The sequence below is a fragment of the Sciurus vulgaris genome (assembly GCF_902686455.1).
Source record: "Sciurus vulgaris genome assembly, chromosome: 4".
NCBI lineage: Eukaryota > Metazoa > Chordata > Mammalia > Rodentia > Sciuridae > Sciurus > Sciurus vulgaris.
The window spans coordinates 55,068,759-55,089,483 of NC_136464.1; the positions used below are offsets into that span (position 1 = coordinate 55,068,759).

The following is a 20,725-nucleotide window of genomic DNA, read 5'->3' on the forward strand; positions in this document are numbered from 1 at the left end:
ACTCCAGACCCTAAATTTTTACTCCCACAACCCCATCACTGGGAATGGAACCCAGAGTCTTACGCATGCTCTCAACTACAGAGCTACACCCTCAGCCCTACAACTTTTCTCCTAAACTATACATATGTACAAGTTTTCTTTGGTCGGGGGAGGCACCAGGGATTGACCTCAGGGATGCTTAACCACTGAGCCATATTCCTAGTCCATTTTATTTTTTAAATTTTGAGACAGGGTCTCACTAGATTGCTTACAGTTTTGTTAAATTGCTGAGGCTGGCTTTGAACCTGTGATCCTCTACCTCAGACTCCCAAGTCACTGGGATTACAAGCATGGACCACCATACCTGGCTTACAACTTCTAATCTACATGTCCACTTGATTCTAAAAGGCATCACGAATTTAACATGCCCTAAATCAAATATACATTATTCTTCCTAACAAACTACTCCTTTCATAGTCTGCCCTGTTTCCCCAGTCTTAGTACACGGAAATCAGTTCTTCCAGTTCCTCAAGCCAAAAATGCTGGAATGATTTTTGAGTCCTCTCTTTCTCTCACATTCTATATCTACTGCATCAGCAAAAATCATTTCGATTGTGTCTTCAAAATTTATCTAGAATTTGATGACTTCTCACCACTTCCACCATCATACTTAACCAAGTTCCCATTAATTCTCCTCTGGATTATAATAGTAGCCTTCTCATTCTCATCTGGCTTATTGTAGTAGCCTCTTGACAAATCCTCTGTGAAAAGTCCACTTAATGTAAGGGCTAAGAAATGACCAATGGATTTGGCAATGTGGAGACCACTGGTAACCTTGACAACATTGCTTTCACTGGAGTGCTAGCCTGGAAAGAACTGGATCCTGATAGATGTGGATTCCACTCTGTAGTGGCCTCCCTTATGCTCCCTGTAGTGTTATTCTCTTTCTTGACCCTGGAATAAGTCACCATGAAAATTTCCATTTGCAAGCTTTTGCATCTGCTTGTTACTTCTGCCTGGACCACCTTCCTCTAGATAAACACATCTACCTGTTTCTCCTGGATTCAGATACTTGTGAAAAAGAGCTTCTGAGATTTCTTTTATCAAGCTATTTAAAATAAGATTCCTTACCCTCTATTTTCCTTCTTGGTGTTTTATCACTATCTGAATGTATCTGTTTACTAGATGTCTTCCCATTCCCTACACATTCTAGAATGTAAGCTCCATGAGGGCAGGGCCTTTGTTTAGTTCGCCATTGTATCCCCATCATATAACCGTGCCTGACAAATTGTGGATACTCAGTAAATATTTATTCGTCTCATACGCATAGAGTTTCCACCAACAACGTGCAAGCACACTAAACATTAAGACCTCTGGAACAACACCTCTAGGGCTATAGCATGCGCCGTTTACACCTAAAACAAACGTCCCTCTCTTAGATGACATACGGTAGCCCTTCGCCCTCGCTCGACTCTCACTCAAATCTTCGGAAAGGAGGGGCGGAGGGTTTATGTCATCATTCTGCGCCGGCCTGCCCCGCGACGCGCCGGCGGCTGGCGCAGCCCTTCGCTCGCCGGGCCTCCCCCTCCCTGGTTCCGCGCTCTGGTTCCGCCATGGAATCCAACAAGGATGAAGCCGAGCGCTGTATCAGCATCGCCCTCAAGGCCATCCAGAGCAACCAGCCCGATCGGGCACTCCGCTTCCTGGAGAAGGCGCAGCGGCTGTACCCGACACCCCGAGTTCGCGGTGAGTGTGAGGTGCTGGAGAGGCAGAGGGGGACATTAGAACTGATGGGGGGAATACGGGAACGGACCGACGGGAGCAGTTGGTGGAGGGGGAGGGGTGGCGAGGCGCGGCTACGCCTGCGCAGTGAGGCGCGCAGTGGCTGCTGGGAGCTGTAGTCTTTCCGGCTCGCGCTTCTGCGGGATGCTGGACTCCAGAAGACAGAGGCGATCGGGACTTCACCTTTCGGGGTGCTTGCGGGTCCGTCTGAGATATGAGGTTTCCTAGTGTGAGATGGCACTGGCAGTGCTAGCGAAGGGAACTCACCTGGCAGCGAAATCGAACTACTTTTCCCAAGGGGCCGTTCGGTGGCTCAAGGCCAGTTACCGGCCTGGGAAATAACATAGTTCAGGAAAATAAACATAACTGCTGAGAAAGGGAATGGGATCTGGAGAGCGGAAGACTTCCTCTCTCCGGGCGCCCTGGAAAGGCGCCTACATACCTTCACTCCCTCCCATGTCTCCAGTCAAGGGCCAGCGACCACCTTCCGAAACAGAGCCTGCCTGTTACCACCCACTCCACTCCACCTCGCGGGGCCTGCCCCGAGGCCCAGCTCCTCTCTGCCTCTTGCAGCCTCTTCACCCGCCGATGAGATTTGGGGTGGATGACTTGTTGGAGATGCTAGCCTCAGCCACCTCACAACCCACCTTCACTCCCAGCAGGCCAGCATGGCCGGTCATATGGACTGCCAAGGCTGCTAAGCGGCCCAGGACTGGGAATACTAAGGTTGTCTCTACTTCTCGCCACCTCCTGTTACCCAGGAGCCGCTTCCACTTCTGTTTCTTTAAGTTTTCATAGAGGTTTTTCATAATACAAACTGGAAAGTAGAAAGGCCTGGGGTTTTGTGCCTGTGAATACCAGTTGGTAAACTATCCAGTGTGTAACTGGCACTCAGAATTAGAAGACCTATCGTGACTGCTACTGTAGGACCTCTCTGAGCTTGGGCTTCCTCTCCTAGAAGATTAGAGAATTAGCTGAGATAATGTGAATACTACCTATAGAGTACTACCTATAGAGCTTTTCAGTGTAGAAAGTTCTTCCACTTGTGTTTTTGCCACTGGAACCTCTCCGCTGTCAGGCAGAGCGAGATCATTATCTTTGTTCTGTAGATAAGGAAACATCCCAGAGGTGAGGGACTTGCTTAAGATTACAGCAGCTAGAAATTGAAAAGCTGTGCAACTCTGTAGATGTTAATTAAAGGAATGGAATGAAATTGAAGGAGCAGCATTTAGCCTCAGCTTCCCTGCCTGCATTGCGAATTAAAGAAAGAGGAAGGCTGGCAGAAGAGACAGCCAGAAGCTCCTGAACTTTCCTCCCTTCTGGCTTTCTAGGTTGATCTTTGGTCTGTTTGCTTCCTCTTGGAGAGGGCTTCAAGTCTATTTGCCAGGACTCCTGAGGTAACCTGCTCAAGGAGCTTCCCTGTGAAATAAGTTACTCTCTATAAGTGGAGCATGTTGGGGCAGAATCCCAGCTGTCAGAATTCTTTGCACTGCTGCTGGGGGCTCAGGAGCAGGCAATTAAGAGAGGATGTTAAAAACAGGGCCAGTGGGGCATGTCAGCAGCAGGTTTCCTGTGCCAGTTCAGGAGCTCCGATGAGTGTCCTTCCTGGGGCTCAGGTGCTGGAATTTGCTCAGGCACAAGTCACCTGCTACATATTTGTGTTGTTTGTGCTCTTCTAGAAAGAGTATATGCCTTGTGAATCTGCATAACCTTCACTTTGTACCACCTGCAGCCATGCACTGAGTTAGCAAAGACCTGGGGTTAGTTTAGGCTGGCAGTGAGGAAATCCTAGTTAAAAAATATTAGGTGGTTGTTTGTATTGGATGTTTGAGTTTAAGCTCATTCCAAATATTCATTCAGTATAACAGGTTTTTGTCGAGGATCTTTTTGTTTTATTTGTGAAGTCCTGTGCTTGGTGCCAAGTGGACAAACTTACAGAAAAATAATTTTTTTCAAGGCAAAAGATAATAGCTCTGTCTTGACAAAAATTAAGCATGGCATTAGATGCTGAGGACTTAAGAATGGTTATGAAAACCAGGCACAATGGCACATACCTGTAATCCCAGTGACTCAGGAGGCTGAGGCAGAAGGATCGCAAGTTCAAAACCAGCCTCAGCAACTTAGTGAAGCCCTGAGCAGCTTAGTGAGATCCTGTCTCAAAATAAAAAATAAAACAGAGCAGGGTGTGACTTAATAGTTAGCACCCCTGGGTTTAATCCCTGGTACCAAAAAAAAAAAAAAAAAGAATAGTCATGAAAAATCCAGTCCCTGCAGTCCAAGGGCTCACAGTTTGGTGTAGAGGACAGTCTCCTGAACATTAAATTATAAGCACTGTAGTGAGTGCTGTGGCAAGGGCATACAAATACTGTTAACTGACAGGGGAACAGGGGAACAAACAGCTTTACGGAATAAGACAGGCAGCATTTGAATTCCTTTTTTTTTTTTTTTTTGCAGTGCTGGGGATTGAACTCAGGGGCCTTGTGCTTGAGAGGCAAGCACTCTACCGACTGAGCTATCTCCCCAGCCTTTGAACTGCATTTTGAAAGAAGGTTTATATCTGGGGAACTTGGGGTAAGGCGTGTTGGCAAGAGTCATGGAGGCCAAAAGTTGCAAGAGGTTTGGGGAAGAAAATGGGACATAGCAAGATTCAGAGGCAGTGGAGGTTGTATTTGTATATGAGAAGATGTAGTTTAGAAGGTAAAATGGAACCAGATTGTAGAACTCCTTTTCACCAGGCCAAGATATTTTCACCTCATTTTGTAGTTAGTGAGGAAACCATTGAAGTTTTTGTTGTGGTTGGTATTTTTGATTGTTTATTTTATGGGGGAGTATACCACAGCTGGACTTGGGATGTAGCTCAGTGCTGGAGAAGTATTCTACCTTTGAGTTACACCCCCAGCTGCGCCATTGAAGTTTTTGATGACAGGAATAAGGGTAAGGTACTGTTCTTAAGAGAGAACTGCATAAAGGGTTATGAGAGGGAAGAAAGCCAAAGAAAACTGATTGGGAAGCAATGGCTTTGATTAGGTTAGAAGATCTGAAGGCCTGAAATAAGGCAGTATGGGTAAGGATAAGGTCATTAGAGAAGCCATGGCAAACCTTCGTATGAGAGAGAGGTCCTGAGGAGAATTAGATGGAATGCTGGGAACCAAAATTGAAACCTGAGTGACTAGGGAGAAACCCAAGCTGAAGAAAGAGGTGAGAGAAGGGGAGGTGCCAGTGGGATATCACAAAGGAGCCATCATCTTGGTTCCGGATGAAACTCTGGTATCACCAGTTTGATGGAGCACATTGCTGAGGTCACTGAGGGAAAGGGTAGAACATGGAGAAGCAGTTACTTCATGCCCAGTCGGGGCTGCACCTGCCTTTAGCCAGTAAGCTATAGAGTAAGATGGAGCAACCACAGGAGGAGGCCGTCCTGGGAGAGGACACACCGTAGTCATTGAGAGGGTGTCAAAGAAGTGGTGAGCAGTGCTGTCAGAGCTGCTGTGGGAAAAGGTCAAGTTGAGAAACGGGAAGGATCGAGAGCATGAGTAGAGGCTGGTCTTAAAGAAGTAGGGCAGATGGAGGGATCAGTGTGGAAGGGAGACTCAGCACCTTGAAGGGTAAAGGGACCTCACAGAGTTGGCTTTCTCAGTGAAGAGGATTTGAGGGGACTTAACTCCTGCTGTGGGAGGTGGGAGAGGGAGGCACTAAGGACTGGACAGTTGCATTGTTCACCACTAGCCAGGCCATAAGATAGGAGGTCACGGAGCAGGGGTGATAGAGCCAGTTACTCCTCCTCTGGGAGTTTCTATCTAGCATCTGGCTGCCTGGTTAAATTGGCTTTGCTTGCGGCTTAACAAATATAATGGAAGGTCCCAAGTTTTCCAGGGTATTTTTGAAAACATCTGTAGGCCTCAGTTTCCCCTGCATACAAAGGGAAAGTCGATGTGGATAATCTGATAATCTCTACGGGTCCCTGCAGCTCAGGTCGCCTGAGATTCTATGAAATAGCCAACTCTGGGGTTCCAGCCAAGTCAGGAAGACCAGCTCACCAAGACTGGAGGATGGGTTGCTGAGGGATTTGGGAATTCAGGTCAAGGTGTGAGAGAATTGTACTACTGCTGAGATCCAGGGTGGGCTTGTCATTTACATCAGTCAGCCTTCACCAGATCCCGTGCACTCAGCCCTTCCCTTCGCTTTATTCTACTGAATATTATCTTCTCCTCAGAGAAGCCCTATGAGGGCAGGCCTTGTGTCTTCACTGAGGAATTAGACAACTTGGCAAAGTCACACAGCTGAATAGCAAAGGACCCAGATCTGTCGTAACCAGTCCCAAGCTCCTTCCCCACTCTCACCTCTTTCTGACTCACCTTGAGCACTGTAGATGCATGGATCTGGAAACTCAGCTACTTACCTCAATGAACAGGTAACGCTGAGTATTTGCCAGGTGTCATGGTGACCCTTGCGCATGCCTCTGCTCTTTTACTCTGAGCCTTGTGAGAAAGGTATAACTCTGCCTGGAGAAGCCAAGTTAACTTGTCCAGGATGACCCTGCTAGTGAGTGACAGAGCCAGATCTGATCCAGCCAGGCATTCTGACTCTCCAGCCTGATTTGAGAAGGGCCAGCCTCTGGTAGCTTTGGCTGTAGACACCCTCCCACCTCCACCTCAGCTGCCACCTCTCCCACCCAGCTTTATCATCTTCCTCTGGTGTCCCATGGTTTTACTGGGAAGGGGCAGAGCCAGGGTTAATGTTAAGCTGTCTCGTCTCTTAACTCTGTGACATTTCCTATCAGCCACTGTGTTGATGTTACAGTGAGTCGGAGTGAGAAAGCCACTTCTCAGAGGCCTGGCAGAGGGGGTGTTCAGGCCACAGGAGAGACCTGCTTGCCATCAGCCAAAAATATTTAGTTTCCAACTCAAGTGGGAACCTCCTGCATGGGCTGGAGCACATCCATTCCCCTTTAGGCTTTCTGCAGTGTAGGGAAGTTAGAGTGGCTGGCTCCAGGTAACTGCCTGAAACCATTTTCTAGTATCTTCCTGAGAGGTGCTGGAGAGAGCCCATCCCATCTCTGACTGATGTCCCTGGATGTCATTGTGCTTGGATGGCTGGTTTGTGTTGCCAGACTCATGTCAGACTCACTCTGGACCATTGAAACTTCTAGAGAAACCAAAATAAGAAACTTCTGTAAAAGCTCTAGGAGACCAGCAAATCACTCTTCCCTCTGTCCCATCTGGACTGGCATCCCTTCATCTGTTAGTTTCTCCCTTCACCATCCCCTGGCAGGGAGCCTGGTATCTGGGACAGCCTGACATCTTGTGGCACAGAGCCTGCTGAGTGCTGAGACTTAGCTCTCTAAGCCTTGCTGCTGCCCCAACCTGTGGGTCCCCTCCCCCATCTGACCAGCCTGCTCTCATGGCCAGTGAATCAGCCCAGGTCATGATGTTAGTAGCTACTGCTTTTGCACTTAACTCTGTGCCAGTCTCTGCGTACACTTTATCTTTTTTCCACTTCATTCACCTTAGGCGGAAGCTGAGGTTCAGACAGAACTCTGAGATCAGCCAGGGTCACACAGCTAGTAAGTGGCAGAGCCACAAGTTGAATCAGGACCTTTCCCTGTAGGTGGAATGCCTTTGCTAGAGGTGGCACCCCATCAGACACGTGATCCAGGATAGCTGAAGAGCGGGGATCCTGGGGTTTACATGCACCTTTGCCACTTAGCTTAGATTCTTCCTACAGTGGGGTGCCAGTAGGTAGTATGACCTACCTTCTGAGGCTGTTGTGACAATTAAATGAGCTACTATATGTAGAGCACTCTGGCAGCACCAGACATCCAGTGAGCACTCAGTGATAAAAGGGATTTTTAGTATTGCTCCTCTCTTGAGCACCTTCTCAGGGTCCGCTGTGGGAGCCCCCAGTCCCCCACGCTGCCGTGCAGTGGCAGCGGCTCAGTACACAGTGAGCCGTGCTCTGAGGCCCAGGTGCATTGTAGTAGAGGGCATCTGACACCCAGCACACGCCGTCAGCCCGGCAACACCTGGAAGGAAGCAGGGCCCCAGTCTGGACTGCACCCCCAGCCTTCCTCAGCACAGAAGTGTCCCTGTGTCCTGATGCATCCAGGGTCCTGGTTTCCTAGGAGCCTGTTAAAGGCTTCGGATTTACTACCCAGGACACTGTGGCCTGACATGACTGGGGGTTTCTGAGAACTGGCTTTGTGACATAATAAATGGATATGGGGAACTTTCGTCAGAAATTTGGGACCCTCCTCATTGAGTCAGCAGGAACCAAGGACTTGGAGCTGCATAACCATGACCCTGTCTGAGGTTAACAGTAAATCCCCTGTATAGACCCCCAAACATGGAGTGGACATTTGACAAAGCCAGCCATTTGAGAAAGCAAGTCAGGAACACAGGTATTTTTCCTGCATTTCGCATTCCTATCCCTCTGAGCAAACTTACTTCGCCGCCCCCCTCCCCCCCTTCACTGCTAAGTGATGGTCTCCAGGAATTGGCCTTCCTACCCGGTCCCAATGAATCAGACAGGTCTGCTAAGTAGTGTCCCCACTGCAGAAGCCTCACCTTCTTGGCACTCAAAAGAATATGTCTGTTGGCAGACTGCTTTGGGATTTAAAAAACCTGAAGGGCTAATGGTTTTGGGTTTTTTTGGTGAGTTAAAAATTACCTAGGACTGGGGATGCAGCTCAAGGTAAAGTACTTGCCTCACTTGCATGGGAGGCCCTGAGCTCAGTCCCCAACACTGCAGAAAATAAACTTATGTAAATCAAAGTGTCCTATATTCTGTTATTACAACTGTACCCTTAAAAAGAGTTAAGATGATAAATTTGGGAGCTGGGGTTGTGCCTCAGCGGTAGAGTGCTCCCCTAGCACACGTGAAGCCCTGGGTTCGATCCTCAGCACTGCATAAAAATAAAATAAAGGTATTGTTTCCACCTACAACTAAAGTACATACACACACACAAAGGATAATTTTTTTAAAAAATTTTTAGTTGTAGATGGACACAATATCTTTATTTTATTTATTTTTTTATGTGGTGCTGAGGATTGAACCCAGTGCCTCACATGTGTGAGGCAAGTGCTCTACCACTGAGCCACACCCCAGCCCAAGATGATAAATTTTATGTTTTTTACCACAGTAGGAAAAAATAAAAAACTCTTATCATATCTTAAACTAAAAGGAAATAAGACTTATGAATCTAAACCAGAAACCTGACTGGGAGGTGGTTCATGCCTGTAATCCCAGTAATTCCTGAGGCCTAGGCAGGAGGATTGCAATTGGAGGACAGTCTCAGTAACTTAGTATGACCCTGACTCGAAATAAAAGGACTGGGAAGTAGCTCAGTGTTAAAGTGCCCCTTGGTTCCATCCCAGTACCATGCAGCCAATCAGTCAATCAAGCCAGGAGCCTTGCACAGTGGCACAATCTGTAATCCCACCTACTCAGGAGCCTGAGGCAAAAGAATCACAAATTCAAGACCTGTCTCAAAATTAAGAAAAAAAAAAAAAAATTTAAGGGCTGAATATTCAGCTCAATGATAGAGCGCTTGTCCACCGTGTGCGGGGCCCTGGGTTCAATCTCCAGTACCATCCACACACACACACACACACACACCACACACACACACACACACACACACACACACACACACACACACACAAACCCAGAAACATTAAAACAGTTTATAATTCTGATGTACTATGTTAATAATTAATGACATTAAATAGCCTATTTAAAAAAATACTAGGAAACATTAAAATTAACTTTCAACTTAGTTTTGTACTGATGGTATTAATTTAATATTAAAGCATTTTAGAGACCAAGGATAAAAATAGAAAACAACAGAGGGTAGTGCAAAGGACTGAATATTTTTGATATTCAAAATGTGGTACAGTGCAGAGAGACAAGTATATAGGCTGGGTGTGGTGATGCACTTCTATAATCCCAGTGACTCAGGAGACTGAGGCAGGAGGATAGCCAGTTTGAGGCCAGCCTTAGCACTTTAGCAAGATCCTGAGAAGCTTAGTGAGACCCTGCCAGGGATATAAGCACCTCTAGATTTAATCCCTAGTACTCCCCTCCCAAAAAAGTATACAGAATTGAATGAGTTTAGTAAGAAAAAGTGTGCATTAAAGAACAAGTGCAGAGAAAAACCGAGAAATACATTGAAAGAAATAGAGTTAAATGAACTCCTAAACCAAATATTGAAGGGTTTATTGATAATGCTCAGTGTTTTATTTTTTTTCTTTTTTTTTTTTTTTTTTTTTTTTTTTTTGTTTTTCAGTACTGGGGCTTAAAACCAGGGCTGCTGAACTACATTCCTCAGCTCTTTATTTTATTTTGAGACAGGGTCTCTGTAAGTTGCCAAGGCCAGCCTCAAACTTTGATCCTGCTGCCTCAGCGTCCCAAGTACCTTTGATTACAGGCCACTGTGTCTGACCCAAGTATTTGTTTTAGAAAGACTATCAGAATATCAAAATTTCTGCTTACATTTATTAAGAAAAGGAATATAAGCTGGGTCCCTATAACTCTAATGATTCAGGAGGCTGAGGCAGGAGGATCCTAAGTTTGAGGCCAGCATGAGTAACTTAGGGAGACCCTGTCTAAAAATGAAGTAAAAACAGAAAGACTGGGGTTGTTACTCAGTGCTAGAGTGCCTATAGAAAGGCATGTTGGAGGCCCTGGGTTCAATCCCTAGTACTACAGAAAAAAAGAGGAGATGTGTAAATGCACACACAGAATATCTGAAAAATAAGGCAAGTCAGATTTATCTGTGAATTATGTAGATTTCATTGTTAGTTTTATTAATGAAATCAATACTGTTCATGTGAGGGCTGGGGAAATGGTGTGGTGTAGAGTATGTGCCTGGCATGTGTGAAGCCTGGTCTTGGTCCCCAGCACCACCAAAAAGAAAATATATATACAAAAACATTAACGCTCTCTATGTATTCCTATTCCTGAGGACTGCAGGCACCCCCAGGCCAGGGAAGGGAAAGAGTGAGTAGCTTTGCTGGGAGAGCAGGCAGTTGGGATGCGGGGCCTCATCTCTCTCCCGAGCCAAGGCAGGCTACAGCCCTGCTGAGCAGGAGCCCTCAATGGTTTCTTTTCCTTGCACAGCTCTGATCGAGTCCCTGAACCAAAAACCACAGTCTGCCAGTGACCAACCCCAACCCACAGAAGCAACCCAAACGACCCACAGGAAAGCAGGGGGGACTGACGCCCCCTCGGCCAACGGTGAAGCTGGAGGAGGAGAGAGCAGCAAAGGCTACACTGCAGAGCAGGTGGCGGCTGTGAGAAGGTAGAGGCCTGGGCGCCAGCCTGCGGTACTGGGGACACCTCGAGAAGGCTTCCTCCAGCCACCCCTCACTTCTGCCCGGGGCCTGGGAGGGGCCTGGAGGATGGAGGAGGTCCAGCCTTATTTCCAACAAGGCCCTAGAATGTCTGGAAGCCAGGGCCCCACTGTCTGCCCCTCACCAAGACAGCCCACAGCAGAGGCTGGAAATGCTGTCACCTTCCCCTGCCACTGGTCAGGCAGGCCTGGGTCTCTCTACACAGCTGTTTGTCACACAGAGATGACGAAGCCTGGTCTCACCCTCCAGATTCTCCCCAACCCACACCCCCATCCCCAACAAAGGCCTTCTCAGACTAGATCCTGTGGGGGTAGAGTGAAGGCAGGAAGCAGAGTTATGCCTCCAAGGGGCAGGCTCTGCACAGAGCAGCTCACTGCCAGGCCAGAAACCACTCAGCAAGCCGCCAGCCCTCGCTCTCCCCACCAGGTTGCCTCAGGTGGGGTCATGCACCCACCTCCTGGCAAGCTTTGGGACAGGGGTTCAGCATGTGTGTGACCAAGCATGACTGTAGTTTACCATAAACCAGGCAAAGGTTTAAGCAAACAAGCCTAATAATCCTGAGTGATAGAGACTAATATATGAGGAATTGGGAGTGCTCAGAGAAAGCCAAGAACCAGGGAACCTTCAGGGGCCCAGAGAGTAAGAATTGACAGGAGAGAAATAGGGTTTCTTCAGTGCCACTTCCTGGGGTAAATGGGCCCTTGCCATTTCTGGCCTTTATGTTCCCACTCCAGAATTCTAATTGCCAGGAGAGAGTACAGTTGGCTGAGCTCAGGACATGCCTGCCCTGGGATGACAGACAATGACAATCCTTCCAAGGGTGCCTCCAGCAAGGGAGTTGTTAGCAGATGGATGCTGGCCTGACCAAAAACAGCAGCTGCCCCTCCTAAGTCCTAAGTGTATTCTTGGTGTTTCCAGAGGGCCCTGCCCAGCTCCCCATCCCAGCTGGAACTCCCTTGTCCCTGAAATCAGACGGCTGACCCAGAGGAACTACTGACCATGCCCTGCTTCCCTCCCGGGGAGGGGCGCTCAGATTTGTTTGCATTGCTGCCTGTTCGCCTCCCACCTTACCTCATGGCTCTGAGCCACACAGGGCACTCACTACCGCGCTCTTCTCCCTCCCCCAGGGTTAAGCAGTGTAAGGATTATTATGAGATCCTGGGGGTGAGCCGAGGAGCCTCTGATGAGGACCTGAAGAAGGCCTACCGCAAGTTGGCCCTCAAATTCCACCCCGACAAGAACCATGCGCCTGGTGCCACTGAAGCCTTCAAAGGTGAGCCAGCCCTGGTATCCTGGTGTTTTGGTATTTGTTCTCCTGTCTTTGGAATACAGGGCCAAGACAGCATTCCCAGGAAGAGGGGGGCAGAATGAAGTGGTCTCGGCTTCCTTCACAAGCTCAGGAGCGGCTGCCTGTGGTTGCAGTAGCCAGCTCTAGCCGTGTAGTCTTTCAGAACTCAAATAGTTACGCTCTGCCTCCCCTTTGTCATCCCACATTTTGCAGGGTGGGGAACTGAGGTGAGAGAGTTCTAGTAGTTTCTCCAAGATTACACATTGACTGAGGTAGGAGAACCTCCTACAGTAACAGTTTCCCTGTGCTGAGAGGCAGGGCAGCCCCACATCAGGGCCTCCAGCTTGGTGACCTCAGTACCATCAACCACGGCCAACTCCACACACACACGTCCTGAGGGCCTCCATGGGGGCATGACAGCCTCTCTTTCCTCAGAGCCCATTGAATTCCAGAGTGGGTGTGTCACTTCTGGCCAGAATCATAAGCTGCCCTTTATTCATTTAGATTTTCACTTAACCTATGAAGCACACGTGTGCGCTGACTCCAGGCCAGCCCTGTGTTGAACATCATTCCCCTGATGTTCCTTCTCTCGTTCCCACCTTGGTCTCCCTCTGGGGAACGTGATGACCAGCCTCAACCGGAACTGTGCTGTCAGTACTGGGGCCAAACCAGGCTTGGTGGTGCACTCCTGTAATCGCAGCAACTCTGGAGACTGAAGCAGGAAGAATGCAAGTTCGAGACCAGCCTCAACAACTTAACAAGGCCCTAAGCAATTCAATGAGACCTTGTCTCAAAAGAAAAAAGGACTGGGGATGTGGCTTGGCAGTTAAGTGCCCCTGGGTTCAATTCCTGGTACAGAAGAGAAGACAAAGTAATTACTGGGCCATCTCCCAGGGCCTGTCCCAGAGGAAGGAGGAGAGTGGGAGTTGGGAGGCAAGGTACCATGGGTAATGTCTCTCTGGCCCTGAGTGCTCCTGCAGCCTGCCCAGTCGGGGACTGAGAGGCCAGATCTGGTGCTGGTGCCTTGTCAGATGGTAGGAGGGGAGAGAGGAAGACTCCACCCTCCTCCTTCCCAGGGGTTGCAGGCTGTGAAGCAGATGCAGCTGTGGCCAGTGTTCTTAGCAACTGAGCAGTTATGTGAGGAGGAAGAGGAGGATGAGGCAGTGGCAGAGGCTGGGGAGGGCCCAGAGTTGTGGGTCTAGCGAGCATAGGCTTCTCACCCAGGGAACTCTGCTAAGGAGGCCTCAGGGCCAGGAAGGAAACAGTAGCTGGAGTCTGGACCCCAGGGAGCAAGGGCCAACCCCTCTGCCACACCACCAATGGCAGAGGAGTCTCAACCAGACCCCAAGGATTTGGCCCTTCCCAGCAGTCCCCACTGCTTTCCAGTTTACAAGGACTTCCTGTGTCTGTTTGGTCTGTGTCACATTATGACTTCAAAAATACATTACCACCACAAAGGGATGCCCTGCCCCTTGGGCACCTCAGGAGAGAAGGAGGAGGAGAGGGACTTTGGTAGATTCATAAGGTCAGTGAGAATCCTAATTAGAGTAAGTTATACTCCATGTATGTATAATATGTCAAAACACACTCTACCGTCATGTATATCTAAAAAGAACAAATGGGGGAAAAAATGAGGGGCTGGGGCTTAGGGATGGAGCTCTCGCCTAGCACATGTGAGGCCCTGGGTTTCACCCTCAGCACCACATAAAAATAAAATAAAGGTACTGTGTCCACCTACAACTAAAAAACAAATATAAAAAATAATAATAAGGTCAGTGCAAAAGCTTGAAGCAAGAAACTTGGCTTTGACTCCTGGCTGAGTTCTCAGAGTTGCCTAAACCTGGGCAAGTCGCTTCACTTCCCTGAGCCTCCGTTTTCTCATTGGTAAAATTAGGCAGGGTCACTATTCAGTCATTGAGACGACACCCGTGGAGGACCTAGCTCCACCAGTGTCTCAAGGCGGAAAGCCAGGAGTCCAAGTGTTCACCCTCCAGGCAGTCCAGCCTGCCCAGACTCGCAGGGGTCTTCTCCCACACCCCTTCCCACCAGTGCCCGACTGGCAGACTTCCTGCAGCCCCACGACTGTTCTCTTAAGCGAGCACCGGGTTGCGCGGCTCCCCCCCACACGCACCTCCACGCCGGCCGGCCTGTTCCCTCTGCAGCCATTGGCACGGCATACGCGGTACTCAGCAACCCGGAGAAGAGGAAGCAGTACGACCAGTTTGGCGATGATAAGAACCAAGCAGCCCGACACGGCCACGGGCATGGGGACTTCCACCGTGGCTTTGAGGCTGACATCTCCCCTGAAGACCTCTTCAACATGTTCTTTGGTGGTGGCTTCCCTTCTAGTAAGTTCCCTTCCCTTCCCACAGCCAGGTCTCCCTGGGAGTGATGGCGGGAGGCTGGATCCACCCCTCCCTTTTCCAGCAGCCCCAGCTTCTGACTCAGTTCCTCTGACCTCAGGTAACGTCCATGTGTACAGCAATGGCCGCATGCGCTACACCTACCAGCAGAGGCAGGACCGCAGGGAGAACCAGGGTGATGTGAGTGACCAGGGGCCGGGAGACAGGAGGCTCCCACCCCAGGGCATGGGGCCTGGAGGATGGAGTTAACCGCCCACACTGGCCATTCCGGGAGTGTGGGGACACTGTGGAGTGCCCCACAATGCTCAGCTAAGGAGCCATCTCGGCACCTCTTGCTATTCTGCTGAGGGAAACCAGAGGGAGCCACACTCCACATTGCCCACCGGAGTGGCGATTTGATAGCCTCCCTTGGGGAGTGTAATGCAGAAACTTCTCCCCCTGCAGACAGGATCAAGTGTGTATAGCTTTTGTGCAGTCCATTTGTTCATAAGGCCAAAGTAACATTTTCCAAGGAATGGAGAGCTAAACTTTGAAAGAGAATTATAATGGAAGCCAACATAGGTGCTTTTCAGCACTCTCAAAATGTTCATAAAAACTAAGTGTAATCCCAGCTATGCCAGAGCCTGGGGCAGGAGGATTGCAAGTCGAAGGCCAGCCTCAGAAGCTTAGTGAGGCCCTGACCACTTAGCAAGGCCTTGTCTCAGAGTTAAAAAGGGCTGGGAATGTGACTCAGTTGTAAATTACCCCTGGGCTAAATCCCCAGTACCTGCCCCCTTCCCCCGCCAAAAAAAAAAAAAAAATGAAAGAAAAATTTCAGAAAACAGTACATGGTGAAGTCTCCCCCAGTGCTGCCTCCAAGAAGAGGAGTGGAGGCAGCCCCTTGTGCTGATTTGTTGGAATTCTCTCACAAGCCCTCGCATGTTACCTTGCTCCCTCTGATGGCTGTTTTGTTTTTATCTGGGAAAGCTGGCAGGTGGAGGAGCTTCTGTATTTGGGACCTTTGGAAGGGAGGAGGAGAATATGGTGTCATAACCCCCCAGGGTTCATTGTGTTAGAGGAGCTCGTAGTGATTGTAGCCAACAGTGTAATGGTTGACTCTTCCCTCCAGGGCGGGCTAGGGGTCTTCGTTCAGCTGATGCCCATCCTCATCCTGATCCTCGTGTCAGCTCTCAGCCAGCTCATGGTCTCCAGTCCACCCTACAGTCTGAGCCCAAGACCGTGAGTACTGGATTCAGGCTAGGGCAATAGGCACACAGGGGCTTTGGGGGTCTCAACCCTCACTAGGGGCCTTCTTCCCATCCTGATGAGAACCAGCAAGTTCTCTGTCATAACACGCACACACACACACACACACACACACACACAAATGGTTCAGAATCAAGAAAATAGACTGTCTCTGTTGAGCTGAGCTTCTTAATTTTTTTAGGCTCATAGCCCCCTAAGAAAATGCTGTGAAAGCTGAGCATGGTGACCCAAACCTGTAATCCCCACGACTCAGGAGGCTAAGGCAGTAGGATCCCAAGTTCAAGGCCAGACTCAGCAACTTGGCTAGACTTTCAGCAATGTAGTGAGATCTTGCCTCAAATTTAAAAAAAAAAAAAAAGGATTGGGGATGTAGTACAGTGGTAAAGCACCCCTGCGTTCTATCCCTAATACCAAAAAAGGAAAATGCAACAAAAGCTTCAGAACCTTTCCATCAGTGCACACATGCATTTTTACATGTGATTTCAGAGGGTTTGTGGCTCCTTCCTCCCCCATCTTATCTGCTGACCCTGAAATAACCTCTGCTCTTAAATTCTGGTTGCGGCCCTAATGACCATGGAAAGGACAGGCACCCTAGATTCAGAGGAAGGGTGTCTTCGAACCCCATCTTGTCTACTAAGAAGCTGTGAACCTGGGTGCATGACCATGGTTTCCTCATCCATAAAATGGGAATAACGTCCACCCACTTGTGAAAATTAATGAGTAATACATATCAAATACCTGGCTCACTAGAAATGCTTAATGTTTTTGAATGAACACTTGTTCTAGTGAGCTTGGTGAGTTAGTTGACCTTTTAAGATGCCAGCTCCCCTCTTTATTCTCAGTGCCTGGCCCAGTGTCTCATACATAGTGGACGCTTAGCTTCTGTTCCTTGAAGCCCTCTGCTCCTACCCAGAGCCTCCCTCTGGCCTGAAGGCAGGGGTTGCAGGCTCCATCACAGCCAGCAGAGGGCGATATTTGCCCAGTGAACCCATAGCAGCTGGCTCAGGCTCTAGGTGGCCAGATGCCAGCCCTTATCCTGCAGCTGGAAAGACGAGAGGCTTCTGTGGGGTAAGCAGGGGCTGTCCTCCCTGCAGCCTATGGAGCGCATGATTGGAGCTGGAAGGATACAACTCCTTGGAACCTTTCCTATCATACCTTGTTCCTGTGAGTTTTTGTTTATTTGTTTTGGTACTGGGAATTGAGCCTTGTGCCTCTCACACATTAAGCACACATTCTACCACTGTGCACTACCCCTGTCCCTGATATTTTTGTCCCTAAGAATCTTAACCTTAGACGGGCAGCTCCTGTAGAGGCAGGCAGACCCTGGGCATGGGTGAGCAGGTAGATGGGAAAGTGGAAGCCTAGGAGGCAGAGCCCCCACTACTTCTCAAGTTCCCAACTTCCCAGATCAGGGCTTCTCAGAAAGGGCTTTCCCCAAAGGCCACAGGTCAGTGGCGTGTTTAGAGGAAAAGCTTGCCATGTGCTGGGTGTATGTGTGGCAGGGACACTGTCTTTGCTGGAGACCTTGTTTGGGGGAGCATATGAGTTCTTGTTACAGAGTGGAAGGGAATCAGCTACTCCTGTGGCTGGGTGGTACCTCACAAATAGGCTTCATCATCCCTTGAGCTGCCCTGGGCCTGTCCCCTAGATCCACTTTGTTCTGGTGTATTTCTGGCCAGGTCAGTGGGCCATGTCCACAGGCGAGTCACAGAACACCTGAGCGTCGTCTACTATGTGGCAGACACCTTCTCTGAGGAGTACACAGGCTCCAGCCTCAAAACAGTTGAACGGAATGTGGAAGATGATTATATCGCCAACCTCCGAAATAACTGTTGGAAAGAAAAGCAGCAAAGTGAGTGTGTGTGATTGTGTGTGAGTGTGTGTGTGTGTGTGTGCGCGCGCGCGCGCTATCTGGGAGGGTGGCCAAGGACAAAGCTTGAGAGTGGGGAAAGGGGTAAAACCCTACTCACCCATCTTCGTGGGCCTGGGCACCTGGTACTACCCTGTGCCAAGACCTGGATTCCACTCGTGTGTTCCCCTGGGGCTGAGAGCCCAGGCCACCTAGTGATTTTCACTGGGTTCTTATAAATCACTGCAATCAGCTTGTCATTCTGGCTGCCAGGGATGTGTATGTAGAAACAGATTAGAGATCTCCTGACCTCCCACTGATTGTGCACCCAGATCTATCTGTGGGACCCTGGGGAAATCTGACCAGGTTAACAGGCTTTCACCTTGAGTGGCCTCACCCATGTTCTAAGGGAAGGGGTTTCTATCATCACTCTCCAAGGGGGGATCAGAGTCTGTTCCTCTAGGGTCTTCCCCCAGGGGAAGCTAGCTCTGCCTAAGCTGGGCCTGTACCAACCTTCCCCCAACAGGCCCAGGCAGGCCTTCTGGCAGACTCCAGCAGGTACTGGGTGCACCCTAACCCTTCCCCATTGCCTTGCAGAGGAAGGCTTGCTATACCGGGCCCGCTACTTTGGTGACACAGATATGTACCACAGAGCACAGAAGATGGGAACCCCGAGCTGCAGCCGGCTGTCAGAGGTGCAGGCCTCCCTGCATGGATAGTCCTGGGCCAGCCACATCACCCAGGTCCAAGTATGAGCCAGGGCTGCCTCTGCCTTGCAACTCCTGGCAGCTCTGGCCTTGGTCATGAGGCAGAGGAGGTGGGGAGGGAGGAAGCCTGGTGATGATGGCAAAGACCCTTGTCCCCAACCTGACCTCCATATCCCAGAGACAGGACAGCTCTGGGCCCAGCTTGCAAGCTGAGGTCTTTTTCAACCGTCCAGTCTTTCTCCACCCAACCCCACTCCCTTCTCTCATTTGGGGGCTGCGTGGTGGAGCCAATGCTATTGCTCCTTTGTCCATTCCAACCATCACCCCGACTCTTTCCCAAGCACAGCTGGCTATTGCCTGTGCCCTGGTATTCAGGGCACCCAATAGTACAGGACCCAGGACAGCCCCACACCCATTGCTTGCCTGAGGCCAGGAAGAACCATGTAGTGGGTGGGCCTAGAACCCTCCCTAAGATGAGTGGGCAGCCTCATAGTGGGCAGGAGGGGCCTGTGCGCCCTGACCACGCCCCACTCCAGTGGGATTTGAGGCCCTTTCTCTCCAATGCTACTGCACCTGGCAGCCTGGAAGCCACAGGCATCCGGCCCCGCCCAGGCATCTTGCCTGTGGTCTGAGGAAGGGAACAGAAGGTCATGAGTTCATGGTCAAATGCATCCACTCAGTACAGAAGGGGTGGGGAGAAAATGAAAGTTGCTGGTAGTAGGCAGCACCTCCTCCACCTCTGCACTTGGGTGGTGGGCTTTGTTCCCAGCGCCCCGGAACAGACAGCTTGTACCAGGCCCGGAGAAATGCGGGCAGAGCCGAAGACTCTTCTCAGTACTGGGACCTTGCTTGTCCCCTCCTTTACCTGTGTCCCCTCCACACAGATTCAGCTGTAGACTCTATTTTGTGGCCATTTGCTAGTGACTCCAGGAGTGTAGCCCACTGCAGCGGGGGCTGAGCCAGGCAGGGGCACTGCAAAGGGTGGGCTGCTTATTTGCAGGGGCTGAGGTAACTGTTAACCAGCTGACTGTTAACCACTCTCCTCCCCAGACTATGAAATCCCTGGAGAACTTTTGGTGACACGCACTGAGCCAAGGTGATGGACTGTGTATTTAAGGAAAGACATACAAAGAAAAAATTAAAATGGAATTGGAGGCCGAACGCTGCACAACTGCCCTCTCTCTCACCCAGTAAATGCAGAAAGCTCTTAGGACAGACAGAAAACCTGCCAGGGGCTGCTTCCTTCCCTCCCAGGGCTGGCAGAGGCTCTGCATCAGCTCGCTCCTAGGATACAGAAACCATGGCAACGAAAGTAGAATGTAAAACTTGCAGCAAATGTCTGTGGGAAGGACTGGGGGAGGGGGCGCCTAACTGCCTCTCCTCCCCCTCCCAGGAGCCACCACCAGTCACCTCACAGGAGAAGCCAGGCAGAGGCATTAGCCAAGAATAGAGAGGAAGAAAGAAGGAAAAAACTCCATAGAATGTAACTTACAGATGCATGTATATGTATATATATCTATTTATATGTAAATAGGCATATATACAGATATATATATATATATATATATATATATATATATATATATATATATATACACACACACACACACACACATAGAGAGTCTACTTTTAAACTATGCAGGGATTGAGTTAAGTTGTCAGATGATTTCTTCTGTGTTTCAGAAAACGAGGCCTTTTGGGGAAGGCAGCCTGGTCTTTCAAAAGCTAGATATTAGACACAGCTGACAGCATAAGGAAAGTTGGGTCATAATGCTTTTAATGTCCCCTGCCCCCCAGCCCCAGCCTGTTTTAGATGGCAGCAGTAATCATGATGGTATAAATCCATAGAAATCTTCTGAAGGTCACCAGGTTTTCGGTTAAGCTGGAGAGGAACAGGCTGTGGGGAAGAAGGTACCCCTAAGGGCGGGTACCAGGTCAGTATTGACCCATGGTAGAGGCCCAGACAGCCTGCTGGGGTGAGGCCACCCACCCCTGCCTTTGGCCAGCTCAGGTGGGTCTTTGTCCTTGTGCCCGGGAGCCCCTCAGCCAGTCCCCTGCCCATAGAACTGCAGGGCTTAGAGAGCGGCCAGGTTCTCCCAACTACTTCCCCACCTGGGTCCCTACATGGGTTTTGCCTTATAGGTGCCACAGGGCACAGCTCC

General features: G+C 49.7%; 1 protein-coding gene across 3 annotated transcripts; it reads left to right on the forward strand.

Moving 5' to 3' along the window:
* The first annotated feature begins 1,334 nt into the window (after window positions 1–1,334).
* Window positions 1,335–19,787, forward strand: DNAJB12 (DnaJ heat shock protein family (Hsp40) member B12). 3 transcript variants are annotated; one of them, XM_079137106.1, is made up of 9 exons: window positions 1,335–1,725; window positions 10,879–11,059; window positions 12,239–12,384; window positions 14,562–14,747; window positions 14,863–14,942; window positions 15,871–15,980; window positions 17,687–17,859; window positions 18,454–18,605; window positions 19,614–19,787. In XM_079137106.1, exons 1-8 carry the CDS (start codon window positions 1,419–1,421, stop codon window positions 18,573–18,575), a joined length of 1,305 nt encoding a protein of 434 aa, XP_078993232.1. In that variant the 5' UTR covers window positions 1,335–1,418; the 3' UTR covers window positions 18,576–18,605; window positions 19,614–19,787. The 3 variants fall into 3 exon arrangements, with proteins under 3 accessions (XP_078993232.1, XP_078993231.1, XP_078993233.1); XM_079137105.1 differs by having other exon boundaries at window positions 1,336–1,725; window positions 18,454–18,599; XM_079137107.1 differs by having other exon boundaries at window positions 1,506–1,725; window positions 18,454–18,551.
* The last annotated feature ends 938 nt before the right edge of the window (window positions 19,788–20,725 follow it).